This window comes from Anabrus simplex, chromosome 5, assembly GCF_040414725.1.
Source record: "Anabrus simplex isolate iqAnaSimp1 chromosome 5, ASM4041472v1, whole genome shotgun sequence".
Classification (NCBI taxonomy): Eukaryota; Metazoa; Arthropoda; class Insecta; order Orthoptera; family Tettigoniidae; genus Anabrus; species Anabrus simplex.
This window is the reverse complement of record NC_090269.1, coordinates 214,873,494-214,890,323: the sequence shown is the minus strand read 5'-3', so window position 1 is coordinate 214,890,323 and position 16,830 is coordinate 214,873,494. Positions and strand designations below refer to the sequence as shown.

At 40.0% G+C, this 16,830-nt stretch overlaps 1 protein-coding gene across 1 annotated transcript in view; it reads right to left on the bottom strand.

Moving 5' to 3' along the window:
* Positions 1–15,726, bottom strand: part of LOC136874445 (fat-like cadherin-related tumor suppressor homolog) — a 108,233-nt gene extending 92,507 nt beyond the window's left edge. Inside the window, exon 1 of the mRNA XM_068227804.1 lies at positions 12,243–15,726. Coding sequence (XP_068083905.1) covers positions 12,243–15,726 — 3,484 coding nt within the window. The remainder of the gene's footprint in view (positions 1–12,242) is intronic.
* Positions 15,727–16,830: the final 1,104 nt, after the last annotated feature.

Genomic DNA, 16,830 nt, shown 5'->3' with positions numbered 1-16,830 from the left:
CCGACCCGGCCGGGAATCGAACCCGGGACCCTCTGAACCGAAGGCCTGTACTCTGACCATTCAGCCAACGAGTCGGACTCTGTTGAAGGTGAGGAGCATCTTATTCTACAGAATGGGAAGTGGAATGCCTTGGTCGCTCGATTTGTAGTGACTGAGGATGAGATGGACTGGAGTCAACATCCTTTCCATGTATGCATACATTTTTTCTTCTGCAAACGTCCAATTAAGCTCACTACCGCCCTACAAAAGTGGTGAATCTGGCTGCAGTCCTGAAGGCCCAAAATCTCGTTCTGGTTCATCAGTGTCATGGAGGAGGAGTGGTCACGGGTGCTTGTGTTATTGATATTCTAGGTGATAGAGAACCTGAAGGAGGAGTGATCAGGCATGGTAGTGTTACTAATTTTAGAGATGGCAGCTTGGTTCAGGGCCATGGACTAGGGATGCGTTGCGAACAGAGTCGCGAAAAGTCGAGTCACACTCGACTCTAGTGTAGACTCCGTTGATGCACTAACGCCACCTGTCCATTGTTTCTGTACCTGCCTGGATTTATAGCTTCACGTCTCTCCTCCGATAATCTCCTGACAACTTGTATTGCGATAAATACAGTGCAACGAGAACAGTATTAGCCAGCACATACTGAAAGAAAATTAAATTTTAATATTGCTTCGGGCTACCGTTGTTGTTATTATAGCATTTTGGTGATGATAATAATGAGGATGAATAATAATAATAATAATAATAATAATAATAATAATAATAATAATAATAATAAGTGATTCGCGAATGGAGAAAAGGAACTAAAGGTATAAACATTGGCAGACTTCTTAAGACAAAATTCACCTTGACTGCTTAGCTTTCGCAGATGATCTTGCGATCCTTTCGAACAACAGACAAGAAGCAATCCAATCCATAGAAAAATTTAATGAAATAGCCGTAAAAAACCGGACTTCAAATTTCATTTGAAAAGACGCAGTTTATGGAAGGAACTAAATCAAGTTTCGACAATCAACCATTAATCACCAATTGTGGAATAATTTCCCAAGTAGACAAATTCAAGTATCTAGGTGAAATTATTCAGCCAGCAGGGTTAAATCAGGAAGCTAACAAAGAAAGAACTGCTAAACTGCAAAGGGCTTACAAAATCACATGGAACAGATACAACAAAAGATGCATATCAAAAAATGCAAAATTACGACACTACAATACAGTCATCAAATCAGAGGCACTTTATGCATCTGAAACACTGATCATTGGCGGCAGGTCACAAATGAAAAGCATTGAGAAACAAGAGAGGAAAATTCTCAGAAAAATCCTAGGACCAAAGTTCGAAAATGGAATTTTAATGAAAAGAAACCACACGAAATTTTTCAGTTCACAGAAAAAAATCACAGATACCATCAGAAAGAGACGACTAAAATTCTACGGACACCTACATAGAATGGATAACAACAGGCTGACAAAGAAAATTCTAAATCTAGCTCTAACCCTGAAAATCCGCAACAGTTGGTTAGCAGAAATTCATGAAGATCTACAAGAAATGGGTATTGAGGACGAAACCATTCAAGATAGAATGAAATTTAGAAGCTTAGTAAACAAACATAAATTTGCAGAGAAACCAACAAGAAAAAATACAGGCTGGACAGAAACACGCAGAAAGGAACACAGTGAAAAAATGAAGAGATATTGGGAAGAAAAGAAGAAGAAACATTGTGAAAAAAAGTTCAAACGCGCTCCACAGTTGGGCACAACGAATCAAATAATAATAATAATAATAATAATAATAATAATAATAATAATAATAATAATAATAATAATAATAATAATAATAATAATAATAATCTGACAATATGCCTACTGTTAAATACTCATCGATATCAACTTCAATAACAGAAAACAGAAACATCCGGCGAGTGCTTATTGTAGTCCTAAGGTTTTGCAACAAATATATTACCAATTATTGTTCATCATAAAAGTCAATCCGGCGTTCCAGGGGTAGCGTACCTGCCTCTTACTCCGAGGACCCCGGTCGATTCCGCTCAGATCAGAGATTTTTACTTGGATCCGAGGGCTGCATCGATGTCCACTGGGCCTACGTGATTATAACTGAGAAGCTATCAGTCTAGAGAGCTAAGTTTAACGGCCGAGAGGGTTTGTCGTGTTAACCACGTGTCACCTCGTAATCTGCATGGGGCCGATGACCTAGATGTTAGGCCCCTCTAAACAACAAGCATCAAGCGTAATCTGCAGGTCTTAGAACTGTACAGTGATCACTTGGTAGGCCACGGCCCATACTGGCTGTCACGCCAAAGGTGTTCTTGTGAATAATAATAATAATAATAATAATAATAATAATAATAATAATAATAATAATAATAATTTTTCAAAATAATCGCCAACGTGACCATTAACTACATAAACCGAGCTCGATAGCTGGAGTAGCTTAAGTGTGGCCAGTATCAAGTATTCTGGAGATAGTGGGTTCCAACCCCTGAAAATGGTTTGCCGTGGTTTCCCATTTTCACACCAGGCAAATGCTGGGGCTGTGCCTGAATTAGGGCCACGGCCGCTTCCTTCCAATTTCTAAAGCGTTCTTGTCAAATGAACTACATAAAACAACCTGTGAATGCATAGAGCATAATATTAAGACAAATTATTGACCAATTATCATTCAGAATATTAATAATATATTGTGACAGAATCCTAAATAATCACCAATATTAATTTTACTTTTTCAAAAACACAAAACTGGCGAGTACATAAAGTACAATATTACAATATTTTTTTTACCAGTTACTGTTCATAATAGTAACAATAATAATCATAAGGAGAAAAAGTTAGTATCGTATCGTTCGTAGAACATGAACAAATAGTAATTTGGGCGTCATTCGTACAGCTCATTCGCGTAGCTTCATTCATGGGACAAAATTCATTGTGTTCGTTGTGGCGATTTAATTTATTGGTTACTGGCTAACGTACCCATGCATTGCTGCGGAATTCTACATTGTATACATAATTCTGGATGAAGTAGTGTGCACATTGTGAGTGAGATTTTATTAAATTGCATAGCGTTACCACAGAAATACTAGGGGGATGTCGCCATACGTCGTTTCTCATGCGAAGACCGCGTTAGGGGAACTTTCATTTTAATGGCAGGGCCTCTTGCCTACTGCCAATCACAGTCGACCTGTGGAGTTTCCATTAGGATGTTAGCCCCCTTGCCTACTGTCAGTCACAATCGATTTGGGCAGTTGCCGTGAGAATGGCAGACACTCACCCTTCACCTGCTTTTCTAACATCTTCAGAAAGAAGTATTAAAGGATCCGCCAATGAATAGAAAACCAACATGACAACGATATTAACGCAATAAAGTGGTTTTTTGGTACGTCTGCTTAAGTGCACTTTGCCCCTGTGAGAAAGAAAAGTATACATACTCAAGCCGGTCGACTGGACAACCAACGAGCCTTAATCCAGAGACAAACGTATCTCAGCTCCTACATTTTTTTTTAGGAATGACGTATTGTCTGTCTAATAGCTAATTTAGATATTGTTAAAAAATGGATCTTCACAGTCCATCAAAGCACTTAGCTAAGAATACAATTTGTCTCTTAGTGCTTTTAACTCTTGTCACTTTTCACTCGCTTAAAGACATTTCTCCGTATTATTTCCAGGAACAAAGATTTCCTTAGGAGGTCGAACATCTATGGAAGCTAAGACCATCTTAGTAAACGTTCAGGACTCTGAAGTTCATTGTGTCGTATTGATAATTTTTGCAAGTATGCTTATTCCAGTTTATGTATTCACCGTGTGAACCACTCTTCACGGCTTTAACACTATTACAAATGAAATAAATGCCACGTAGTTAAGCAATTAACCATCTTTTACATCATAGCTGACTTCACACGAAGGAGGCCGCGGGTCGAATTCCTGCCAATGCGGAGAATTTAAAAAAAAGTCATGTCATAGCGGTTTGGATTTCACGTAAAACTGAATGCCTTGTGGCTATAAAGCGATATCAAGTCTATTAAAACTACAAGCTAACTATTGTTGCTCAGAGACAAAAGGAATAGAGCTCGTCTCAGTTTATGTATCCAATAGTTTGTAGCCATGTTGATAGAGAGACGCACCAGAAGCTTGCCAGAGCTATAGTCGCAAAATGCTGCAGTTACTGAACAAATGGTAACAGAAGAAGGCCATCACACTTATGTGTTCCCTGAGGCCATAACTATGGAACTTGTGAACATTCGCAGGAAGATTGTCTCTGTATATTAGAGAAAGTGATTTGTGTCAAGCAAGTGTGGATGCGGTGCCATGAATTTGCAGGGCCTCTACCGACTGTGAAAGGCGAAAGTGGAGTGGCTGTCCATCAACGTCAGACGTTTTCGTTAATGCCATTGATGAAATGATTTGGGAGAACAGGCGGGTAACGCTGAATCAGCTAGAAGTCTTCAACGAGTGGGACGTTATTCTCTACCGTCAAGGCAAGGAGACACCCATTTAATGAGACAAAATTGCCTGAAGAACTTTGATGATTATGTCGAAAAATAAAGGAGTGATGCGGATATAAATCTGTCCTATTTATCTTGAAACTAAAAGTACTTCTTCGCAAATAAAACTTCTCGAAAATTTACTTTTTGACATACTCCCGTATGTTTGTTTGTTTGCATTTTGATTCCATAGTCCGAATATTGGTTGGATACTCAACAAATTTGTTTCATTGTTTGTTTGCTTGTTTGTTGCTCCATCACGGGGAAATGGCTGGAAACATCTCAACCTAATTTCAAATTTCAAAGTCTACTCATCACGGTGCAGGTTTTGATGTGCACATTACTTAAAAATCTCTGCACAGACTGGGCATTTATAGGAAGGACAAAATAGATATTTAATGTTTTTTATATACTGATTTTGTGTAAAGTATATAAGTAACATGTAAAATGTAACTTCATTTTAAATATTTTTTGTTCTCTTCATAATTTCTCTTACTCTTCACATAACTGACAAATTTACTGTCTTACACGGGTTTTATCTTCTGACGTGAGTGACGGATAGTAGATCGAACCAGAGTCTACCGGTTGCCATGGCAACGTCTCCGTCTGCTTGCCAACATAGAAGTAACGTAATGCCATTGTTGTCATCATTCCTGTAAACTCATGGTTGTTTGTTGGCAAAAGGCGTGTGAGGCATCAGGCTGTCATTCTGCGTGATATTTGCGGAATACCGTTGGAGGTCACAGTCGTCTTTGAATTGCGCTAAGTGTAGTCGTTAATATTTGAAAAGTACTGCAGAATATAGCCCATTATTTCACACTGTAAGATATTTTCTGGAATTCGCTTTAATTGTTATTGTGTTTCTCCTCTACTTCCCGCTTTCTGCTTTAATTTATTATATTTACTTTGGCTTTTCTAGGCTTAAACAATATCACCATCAGTCACTCTCTTATCTAAATACTTAACAACACTTGCGCCTTAATTTCCTCTCTGTTACTGCGTTCAAAAATCCGTAACTCGTGTCATCAGAAATTAGTGAGAGGCATTTCAGTTTTCCAATACACCCACATGGCATTTACGTATTTACCCAATATGGATGTTCTAAGATTACATATTTATAATTATTTTCAACTTTCCAGTTACCTTTGTTGATTTCTCCACATGTAAACGAGTGCTATACCCGAAACCTAGGCTCCTTTTGAGTACAAGCATCCATTATTTCTCCCGTGCATTTTTCCTTCCAGGTTTATGATTTCATTAAGTCGCAAAAATACGTTAACTTGAATGTATTTAGACTCAATAGGAAAGGTACGATAATTTTTGGAGTTGGCTTCCATTACACTAAGAAACAAGCTTCCCTCGAAAGCCCGTCGTTCAAAGCTTAAAAACAGCAGTCTATGTATAGCTCGTCTATGAATGCTTCTGAACGTTAGGCCTGTGGGAATGCGGACAAATTTAGGAAGGCAACTGGAGAGCGATGCTGATAGTAGGCCACGTTCAACTCGCAGAGAGAACGCCATTTAAATCTAGAGCGTCTGAGACTACTTGTAATAATGTTTCTTTCGTCCCACTAATTACTATATTGTTTCCTAAGGCACCGAGAAGTTCATTTATGTAAAGGTAGATCTAACGATTCGAGGTTGGCCCATGATAGCCCACAATATATTAATGACAAACAATGTTCAAGACGGTATTCATGAGTTTTGATCAACTAAACGTTCATGGGGGCTATGGATGGTATTCTCACCGGTGTTAGAAGTCCATCCTCAGAGATTTTTCGGTGAGTGTGATGTTTCCCCAATACAGCGTCTGCATGACACGCTCTAATTTCAGTTATGCTATGTAGAAATCTGTGCTTTCTTATCAATGACGAGTATCTCAGTTAGTAATCAATACAATAGAGGGGAAAATAATGTGATTTAGCGTTTGTACCCCAATCGGATCCTGCCCAACGCCTTTTCAGCTTGCTTTGATGATGATCCCCTGGAATTCCTTCCATTTGGTGATTATTTTTTAATTGCTCATATTCGCGGAATAATAACAAGGGGAAGACATCAAGCAGTTCCTCTGTGGGATGTCATCATCCAAGTCATTAGTTTTTTAATTAAACTACAGAAGGAACACGCAGGCACTAAAACAGTACTAAACCAACCAAAACTTGGTCAAACAGTGTGGAAATCGCCATGATGCCCTCAGTAAATGGCAGAGTTCCCCATTTTAAACATTGTTTCACAAATTCAATCAATATAAAATGTACACAAAAGCTATTTGTCATAATATACCATTTTATTGAATTTGGAACAAGTGTGTTTTAAAATGTTTTACTCAGGAATCCATATTTGTTGTAGATAACACTGTTGGGAACTAAGTTTAATACGAAGAATGGATTGGGAAAAGCGCCTGCTAACAAGAGATATCCTGTCGTTCTCAAAATAAGCGTGCGAGAATTAGGACAATTTTCCCACCAGCCGCTATATGCGTTTCATCATCTAAACCTCAAGTAAGCATCTACATTAAACTACAGAAGATAGTGGTTTTAGAAACCTGCAGTATTTTCAGGAAAGTGCTGAATAGTGATTTAGAGGACGGACAACGGGGAAAAAATTAGAGGATACGTAATATTTAACTCGGCTTGCACATCACTCCCGCCAAATATGACTGAACACCGAGAAAACCTGGGAATTCCTGGATGATGATGTTGGTAATAATAATCTACACACGAAAAAGCGTAGGGCTCGCATGCCTGTATAGTCATTATATGAGCATGATTTATTTATAATTATATTCATTTCATACGTGAAACTGATCATCTGAAAGTTGTGTGAGTTTGTTTGTCTGTTCTAAAACTGGATAAGTGTTAAACATATTTCAACCAAGCTCCGCATTTGGAATCTCCCCACTCAGGATTGTGTTATCAAGTGTATATGATGGTAATGTCATAACACTGAGAAGATCATTCTTAAATATCTTTGTTAACACTGCGTCTATAAAAAAGTTGCATGTAACAAACGTTTAAGAATACATAATTTCCGTTCAATCATGTCATATACGACGGATATTAAGGGAGATGAAATAAAAATCCAATTTCTACAAGCAAGGCTCGTAGAACACTTGGTGCGTGCCAGTTCAAGAGAACAAAAGATCCCTCTTTTTTGATACAGCAGTTAATAAGAGAGGTATCATCAACAATAAGTTTCATGAATCTTCAGTCAGTGGTCAGAAAAACAACAGTATGTAACTGAGAAGCAGGGAGAATTTCGCCTAAGTTCGGACCAGGATGTACCGTCCTCATTCTGCCTCGACGTTGTCAACTTTGTCGTAGTCCGCGTTACTGCCACATGATTTCTGAGAAAAATATCAGTTTAAAATGCCGTTTTAAATGTTTCACGTGAGCCATGTAACTTCGCATAAATTCATGAAGTAAACATTCCCGTTTGAAGAACGGATAGAAATGCTAGTAGTCAATATGTTTGACCATCACTTCAAAAATCTTCTGCCTCAGCCTGAATCGATCAAAAAGCTAGCAATCATGCGTCGGGCACTCTACCAGTGATTCACCAAGGCAGCTACCAGACCGAACAGCTGTCTCTTGATACAGAGCTCTGCTTTCGGGAAACGGTGTGCTGGCCGTACCGTCGATTGTCCTGAGAATATTTTTCAGTAGCTTCCCTTTCTCCTTACTGAGGCAAATACAGGGACAATTCCTTTTAAAGGCCACGGCCACTTCCTTCTCACCCTTCTCCGCACCTGAAATGAACGCAACACATCTCCTGGCTTTAAGGAGAGCATCACCCTCAATCAGGGTTCGGGATGAAAGCTTTCAGTAGGTAGATAAGTAGGCAGACCAGCCTAGATTTTCAGTTCAGTTCGTCGTAATATATGATATACATTCCTCCCTTTCCTTCTTGCCCCTTCCGTTCCTAGTGAGTCCAACAATGGAATAGGAACACCAATCTCATAACGGAAGCATACTCAATCATTCAAAGTAGAAATTTGTTGTTTACCTGCAAGAGAGTAATCTAATTTACACAACCGGAAGCTGAAAAAAGTTGGACAAATTTACTTAATATTAATTTCGTGCTCGATGGTACATATACTTCCACTGTTGATATTAATGTAAGAAGATGATAAAAACGTTCCATGAACAAACGGATTACTTCCTAATATTGTAAGAGGAAGTGCAGAGAACTGATATCTGGAGTGAGTTATGTTTGCCATGGCCACAAAAGGGATGGTACTGATAAGGCGCTCTCTCTCTCAATTTGACGGTTGAGAACTGATAACGCTGAATTACGACTGTGGTGTGTAAACTTGTGAATGGTACGTCAATATCTCGCTACTCGGAACATACAAACATTAGCACGAAAAAGTGTCCAGCGGTTCACTAAATCATCACTGTTATGTATTACAACAATACCATAACCGCGGGCCAATCTGAGAGGTAAATTAACTTTCCACATTCATAACCAAGAGCCAAATTCTATTAAAGTGAACTCCACTGTAATTTGTCATTGATACTATGAAAGAGAAAAATTACACCCAGAATAACAAAACGGAAAATTTACTCTAAAATAATGTAACTATCACTATTGTCTCGTTAAGAATTAGGCCATTTCAGAGCTCTAAACCTCACGATGAAAAAGTTCTATTGTTCTATTTTCTCCTCAGGAATGCCCTTCAATTCATTCGTTCATTCATTCATTCACTGACTACAACTGGGGAAGGAAAAATACCTTGGCAACATTAAGTATATCACATACAGATATATACTATTCTACAAGGGTAAACCACGACGGTTCAATAATAATAATAATAATAATAATAATAATAATAATAATAATAATAATAATAATAATAATAATAATAATAATAATAATGCCCTAATGAATTCAACACGGTTAACCAACCGCATTTTCACTTTCCTCCAAGAGAAAAAGGCAAAGGGGGCATGGTTCAGTGAGGTACAGAAAGATCTGCAGAAGATTGGGATCTCATTTGAAGACATCCAGGAGCGTGTCCCACTTAAGAAAAAACTCCAGGAACATCAGAGTTTCCTACCAAAGCCGAAGATGAAAACTGGAAAGGCATGGACGGAAGAGCGAAAGGAGCAACACCGTATACGAATGAAGGAATACTGGACCAACATTAAAGCTCAAGGGAAAAAGTTGAAATGACGTGCTCCTTAGTTGGCCGAAACGAAATAATAATAATAATAATAATAATAATAATAATAATAATAATAATAATAATAATGCTTCACCTGACGACTTGCAGACTTTTGATTTTACGTCATTTACGCTCCCTGCGGGTCAATTTCGAAGTTCTATTTCACTACACCAGATGGTAGCTAAACCGATCCTCTCTTAAGCGACCGATAATTGAAACATTTTAAAATTAATTTTGGCAGGTTACGCCAAATTTATCACCAGATATATTTTTCATGTCAACATCGTTCGATATGAAGTGGTGAATTGACATTTTCGCCGGGTGTAAACCCACGATTTACAGATCCGGAAATCGATACTCTACCACTGACCCTCAGAAGGAACTACGACGGTTTAACACAACACAAATGAAATTTATCCTCATGTACTCTAAGGGCGATAGCATGTGTTTTCTCTCTTCATCTACTATCGCTTTGTGAATACGGAAATATCAGATCCTACATCAGTAAAGGAAATTCACAGGGTTGTGAAAAAACCTAATGACCAAACCGGTAAGATGTTCTTGTTATAAGCAATACGGTTTGCCACCCAGTGACAGCAAATATTAGCGGATAAAAATCCTGATTTAATATTTTGAGGGCCTTTTGTCTGTAAATTGTCCAATAAAACTCAGACAAATTAAAATATTTAAGAATTGATATTCCATTACGTGAAAATTTCACCTCGTGTTCTGAGTGGGAAGGAAAACCAATACAACCAAAGAAAGGAGAATAGAACATTTTACGGCAGTTCCTCAAAGAAATGACGAGCATTTCAGAAATAAATTGAACTCTTTCCCTGTTACTTTTCGCACAAATTGGGACTTCGCTAAAGTTTACGCCTGCCCAATGTGGATGGAATATATACGCGATTACGCGTTACTGTGGTGGTTGAGAGCGTGGTGTAGTGTGTGTATTAACAAAAACACGGAGACACAGAATCCTCTGAACCTAAAAACCCCCTGACCCGGCCGAGAATCGAACCCGGGTCCGCCGCCTGTTAATCCAAGGACCCGGACATGATCAGTTCAGCTATATGCCATGTATATTTACAGAGAACATAAAATGTAGATTCATTCCATAGCTCGCTATCATCTTTATCAGATTTATTCAGCCAATTGTTTCCAGATATGATGATTCTGCGGGAAGAGAAGAATTATTTTCATGTAATTTCGATTTGAAGTTAAAGACATTAATAACGGCCATCTGAACCTTCGATTTAATAATCGCTATCCACCTTATTTAAATTTTTATCAGGTCGTTGGAGCCACTCTGGTTCATTTATGGCTTTTCATCAGGTCCATTTTCTGACGCCATGTAGTTTATGGGTGAATATTCCAACTAGGATACACCGGGATTTCATCTGTGGACATCCGACTGGAAAGGCTGCAGATATGTTACTGCACTATTGATGTTCCCCCTTTTAGTCTGTAAGACATATGGTACAATTGATTCTTATGAAAAAGAGCAATGCAAGTGACGTCCGGCTCCATGGCTAAATTGTTCGTGTGCTGGCCTTTGCTCCACGGGGCCCCGGGTTCGATTCCCGAATGCGGTGCGTATTTTAACCTTCATTGGTAAACTCTGATGGTTCTTAGTTGGATGTGTGTGCAGTCCTGATCGTTAGAATTCATCATAACAATCTCATCAGGCATCATGCCCACAATTTTATTGTTATACATATGTCTTAAAGCTTGGAGTCATCCGAAAATTTTTGTAACGAAAGAGTATCATATAGCAAAATGTGTTACACGATATTACTTAGCAACGGTACCTTGAGGGCTGTACAGGCCATGGATCTATATGTCATGGCCATCAGGCCTTAATCGTATCCCATCAAGCAAAAGGTAATTAGAAGCCATATTTTCCAGAACTTCTTAATTGGAGTTCAGAATAATAGCCAATTCCTTCATTTCACTAAACACCCTTATATTATTAAATATATCCGATACATGTTGGTAATAGCCTTGGCAGAAGAAATAGTAGTAATTCCAAAACAAACAAAAAACCGAAATGTACTATTGGGAAAACAGGAAGAGAAAAAAAGGAATCGCTTGCAGAAGGGAATGAAAAAAAAAAGGTGGAGAGAATCTAAACAAAAAGTGTAGTATGTTCATCTTATTTAATTATTTGATTTCCTCTCATGCTTGCATCGGGGTACCGTACTTAGATTAAAGTGCTGTTCTTCTGAAAAGTACTTGTTAGCCTGAATAACCTATTAATTACAGATATAAAGATAATTTCACTGTATTCCCGGAAAAGCATCCTCCTTATTTGTGAATAACAGTCCTGTACACACTACTGAAGATATATAGAGACATGTCGTATTATTTAATTTCTGTATAATTCTTTTGCTGTTGCGTATTGCACTCTAAGGGACACTGAACGGGATAATGATTGCGATCCATTAAAAATTAAAATAATTGAAGTTTTAGTAAATACGTATTTCAATATCGAATTCGCTTTGCTTTCTTGCTACTGTATCTCTGATTCAGGTCAGGAACATAAAATGCTGTAAGAAAGTATGGTATCTACAATAATAAACAGGACCTTACCTTCACTATCGATGGAGAAGAGTCCGAGTCCGTCCCCTCCTCGGATGGAGTATGTCACCTTGGAGTCATCGCCCCTTGGATCGGCATCAGAAGCCCGGACAGTAGTGACTAGTGTTCCAGGAGGTTGGTTCTCTTTCACAGACGCTTCCAGTAAAAACTCAGGAAACACTGGTGGATGCAGGTTCTCGTTAACATCCACTATTTCAACAAGCACTGTAGTTTCACCACTAAGTGATGGTGTTCCTTTATCATTAGCCCGCACTATTAGACTGAACATCTGCCGAAGCTCAAAGTCCAACGCTTGAGCAGTGCGGATCGTGCCGGAGATTTTGTCGATAGAGAACATTCCCTCACCGTCCTCCAGGAAGTACCGCACTTCTCCTCCTGCACCAAGATCGGGATCCGTAGCACTCACAATCGCCACCACACTTCCTACAGGTATATCCTCTCGTATCTTTACAGTGTAACTCGACAGCGCAAATGCAGGAGCATTATCATTCACATCATCTACAGTAACACGGACTAGAGCGTACGAGGAAAGCGACGGGCAATCTGCCTTCTTGGTCCCACAATCCGTGGCACGGATCTTCAACTCGTACATTTCTTGCCTTTCACGATCAAGGGAACTGACCACAGAAAGAACACCAGTGCTCGAATTGACAGCAAAGTCATCCGTGTCTGTCACTAAGGAATAAGTCACAAGAGCGTTGTCGCCAAGATCATCGTCAGTGGCATTGACTCTGAATATTATTGTACCATTAGCAGCATTTTCACTCACTCGAAAACTCGCAACAGCTTTCTCAAATTTCGGGGCATTGTCATTTACATCTAGTACTGTTATTGAAAGGATTCTGGAAGCGGCCTTCTGAGGTCTTCCCAAATCATAAACACTGATATTCAAGAAGTATTCTCTCTCCCGTTCTCTGTCCAAGTAACCGATTACCTTCAAATCTCCTGTGTCAGGATCAATTCGAAAAACAGAATCATGATCTCCATCTGAAATGCCAAATACTAACTTACCATTATATCCCAAATCACGATCACGTGCTCGAATCTTGGTCAGAGTTGTTGCAAGTGGCACAGATTCGTTCACAAGAATTTCAGCGGGAAAGTCCAGGAATTCCGGCCAATGTACGTTCTCACCGTATCGGCTAGGCATCATTGCAAACTCTTGTTGACCTCCACGTCCAGGCATGTTATTTCTCTCGACCATCGCTAAAATATCAGTTAATCTTCGAGCAACATTCGTGTCCTGACATTCGAATGTCCCTGTTTCATCGTTTAACAAGAGACCCTGTGACTCTGAATTCTGTTTTGCGTTGACTAGATGAATGAACACACGAGCCACGTCCGAGAAATGAGTTCCATCTGTAGCAGTAACGTTTATTTCCTTCTCTGAATAATTAACATCACTCAAGTCACAGTGAACTGTTAGTACGCCGGAAGTTGTATCCAGAGCAAAGCAGCCGTCAGAGTTTCCTGCCACTATACGATAACTAATAATGTTTCCGGCATCAAAATCAATAGCTGACAATGTAATAATCTCAGTCCCAATTGGAACGTAACGGGGAACGTGACCGGAACAATTTATTTTTTCGAACTGTGGTCTATTGTCATTTACATCCTTTACTCGTATCTTCAGCTGCATTTCTGTCTGACGTCGATATGGCAGTCCCCAGTCAGATGCACGAATTCGAAGTATGTACTCCCTACGCATCGATTCATAATCTAGAACGGATGTCGATTTCACTACTCCGGAGAAATGATCTATTTCGAAAGGCACTGGATTTAGGTTGGCAATGCTATATGAAATGTAGGCGTTCTCTCCGGAATCACGATCCCTAGCAGTTACTTTGGCGATGGACGTTCCGGCGGGCTCGTTCTCGTCTACCCACACTTCCATCTCAGGAGTATCGAACAAGGGATCGTTGTCATTTGTATCCATTACATTTATCATAACCTTGGCTGATGACTGTTTACGAGTCCCTGTATTCCCTTGATCGATAGCGGATACAGTTAAAGAGTAAAACGCCTTTACCTCAGCATCTAACTGCACGGCCGTGTATAGCATGCCGGTATCTGGATTAATGCGGAACTCACCTCCTTCATTTCCACCCACAATCTCGAGATATACCTGAGCGTTCTTTCCTTCGTCTGCATCCGTTACTTTCAAACGAATCACTGGAGAGTTCACAGGTGCGATTTCAGGCACTTCAACTTCATACTTCTCCCTGTCAAATACTGGCGCGTTATCATTCAAATCAGTTAAATGTACAGGAACAGATTTATAACTTTGCTTTGGCGGAACACCCATATCTGTCGCTCTGAGGGTTAAGTTATAGCCCTTAGGAGCCATTTCACGATCTAGTAAATGGATTACTTCGATATTGAACTCACCAGGCTTACCACCAGTACTCTCAGCTGATTTCACTCTAAAATGTCCGTCAGGATCACCGTCAACTATATCTAAACTCTTTATTGTTCCATGCACACCTTTATCCCTATCAATTACTCTCACAATAGCGTAAATGTCAGCATTAGAATGTTCCACAATATCCGGTAAGTTTTGTACATATATCTCTGGAGAATTCAAATTGACCTGTTGCACTTTTATCTTTAATTTTGCTGTACTGCCCTTGCCTATCGGTCCTCCTATGGTAGCAGATTTTGAAATAGCACTCCTATCCTGCGCCAGCACCGTCAATTCATGTAATGATCTGTCCGAGTATCTAAGAGGCCTCGTAAGGGAAATAACACCAGTGGTAGGGTGCACTGCGAATTGTTCTGTTGGTTCGCGAAAGCTATAGTATATCTCTCCATTTCGCCCGAGATCAGCATCCTCAGCTGTAACTCGAAGGATACTCTTATGAAGTGGAGTGTCTTCAGGAACCGTCTGTTCATACTCTGTCGGGTAGAAGAGCGGATTGAGGTCGTTAGTGTCCAGAACTTTAACAACGACTACAGTATCGACTTCTAGAACGCTTGATTTATTCTGTTTTCTCGTGCCTGACGCTCTTACTTCCAACACATATTGGTCCTTTCGTTCTCTATTCAATACAGCCACATTTCCAGTTCGAGTTCGGAGAAGCAGGAAACAGAAATCTCCAACTAATCTTTCCTCAGCTTTAAAAAACTTGTCTTTGTCACCTCCAATAATCTTATACCTTACCACGAAATCAGGATCGCTTTCCGTAACCTGAATACCCATTCTCTCCTCCGGCGTAACAAACGTCTTTGCCAAGGAGTTCTCTGGTATAGTAACATTATACAGTGGTTTGGTGAATTTGAACTCATACGAAGGAGCCGTCGTTGATGATGGTGCATCCTTGTAAAGGGTATATGGAGTTAAGGTGACATCACTGGTGCTACTAGAAGGGGTTCCCGTTGAGGCGATCTCGCCACCTCGCGACACTGCCAGCAGAAGGGTAAATGTTACGACGAGCCAGCTTGGTCTCTGGAGAGGGTGTGGCCATAGTGTTTCCATTCTCCCAACACCTGTCGCTCTCAGCTCCTCATATTGCTATGGCACCAGCATTCTGCAACACAAAGAAAAAGATGACATATCAGAACGGGGGCATCATAGTCGGGTATCATTCTCACATCCCTGTAACATTTTGTTGTTTAACCTTTTACACAGTAAAAGACAGATATTTTTTAAAAGTACCGTAAATACCGTTTCTTTTCACTGTTGTTCATGATCGTCAGTAAAAACAAAATATTATTTCCTTTATTTGGCCGCCCTTACTGGGCACTCAAGCACGGAAATGGGGTCCCGACATAAACAGTCAACACTGCTCCACCCCAGTACTGAAAACGAGGGGGAGGGAGTGAAGGTATAGTGTTGAAGGCCACTCCAGTACTGAAAAGGAGGGGAAGGGAGTGAAAGGCTAGTGTTGAAGGCAGTGTGTGTGTATTGCTATTCACCCACCACTGTGTCCATTTCAAGCAGAACAGTCTTGTAACGGGCTGTCTACCTGCAGCAATACGTTAAGCGATGAGGTGGCGGGGGGGGGGGGTTGACGCCATGCTCTGTTTACATCGAGACACCATTTCTATGCACGCGTGTGGAACACTTCTTCTTAAATGGCCACTGGTAAAATCATTTATTGCCTAGTTTAAAGGCAAGCAATTAAAATATTTCTCAATTACTGACAAAATAGCTATAGTTCGACTCGTTGGCTGAATGGTCAGCGTACTGGCCTTCGGTTCAGAGGGTCCCGGGTTCGATTCCCGGCCGGGTCGGGGATTTTAATCGCTTATGATTAATTCTTCTGGCTCGGGGACTGGATGTATATGTCCGTCCCAACACTCTCCTCATCATATTCAGACAACACACTACACTACCAACCACCACAGAAACACGCAATAGTGCTTACATCCCTCCATAGAGGGTTGGCGTCAGGAAGGGCATCCGGCCGTAAAAACAGGGCCAAATCCACATGTGCGACGCAGTTCGCACCCGCGACCCCACATGTGTGGGAAAAAGCGGCAGGAAAAGAAAAAGAAAAAGACTGACAAAATAGCTATAAAGTATTGAGTTGTTACTAACATTACAAGCTCCCTCAATGGATAAATGGTAGAATTCCGG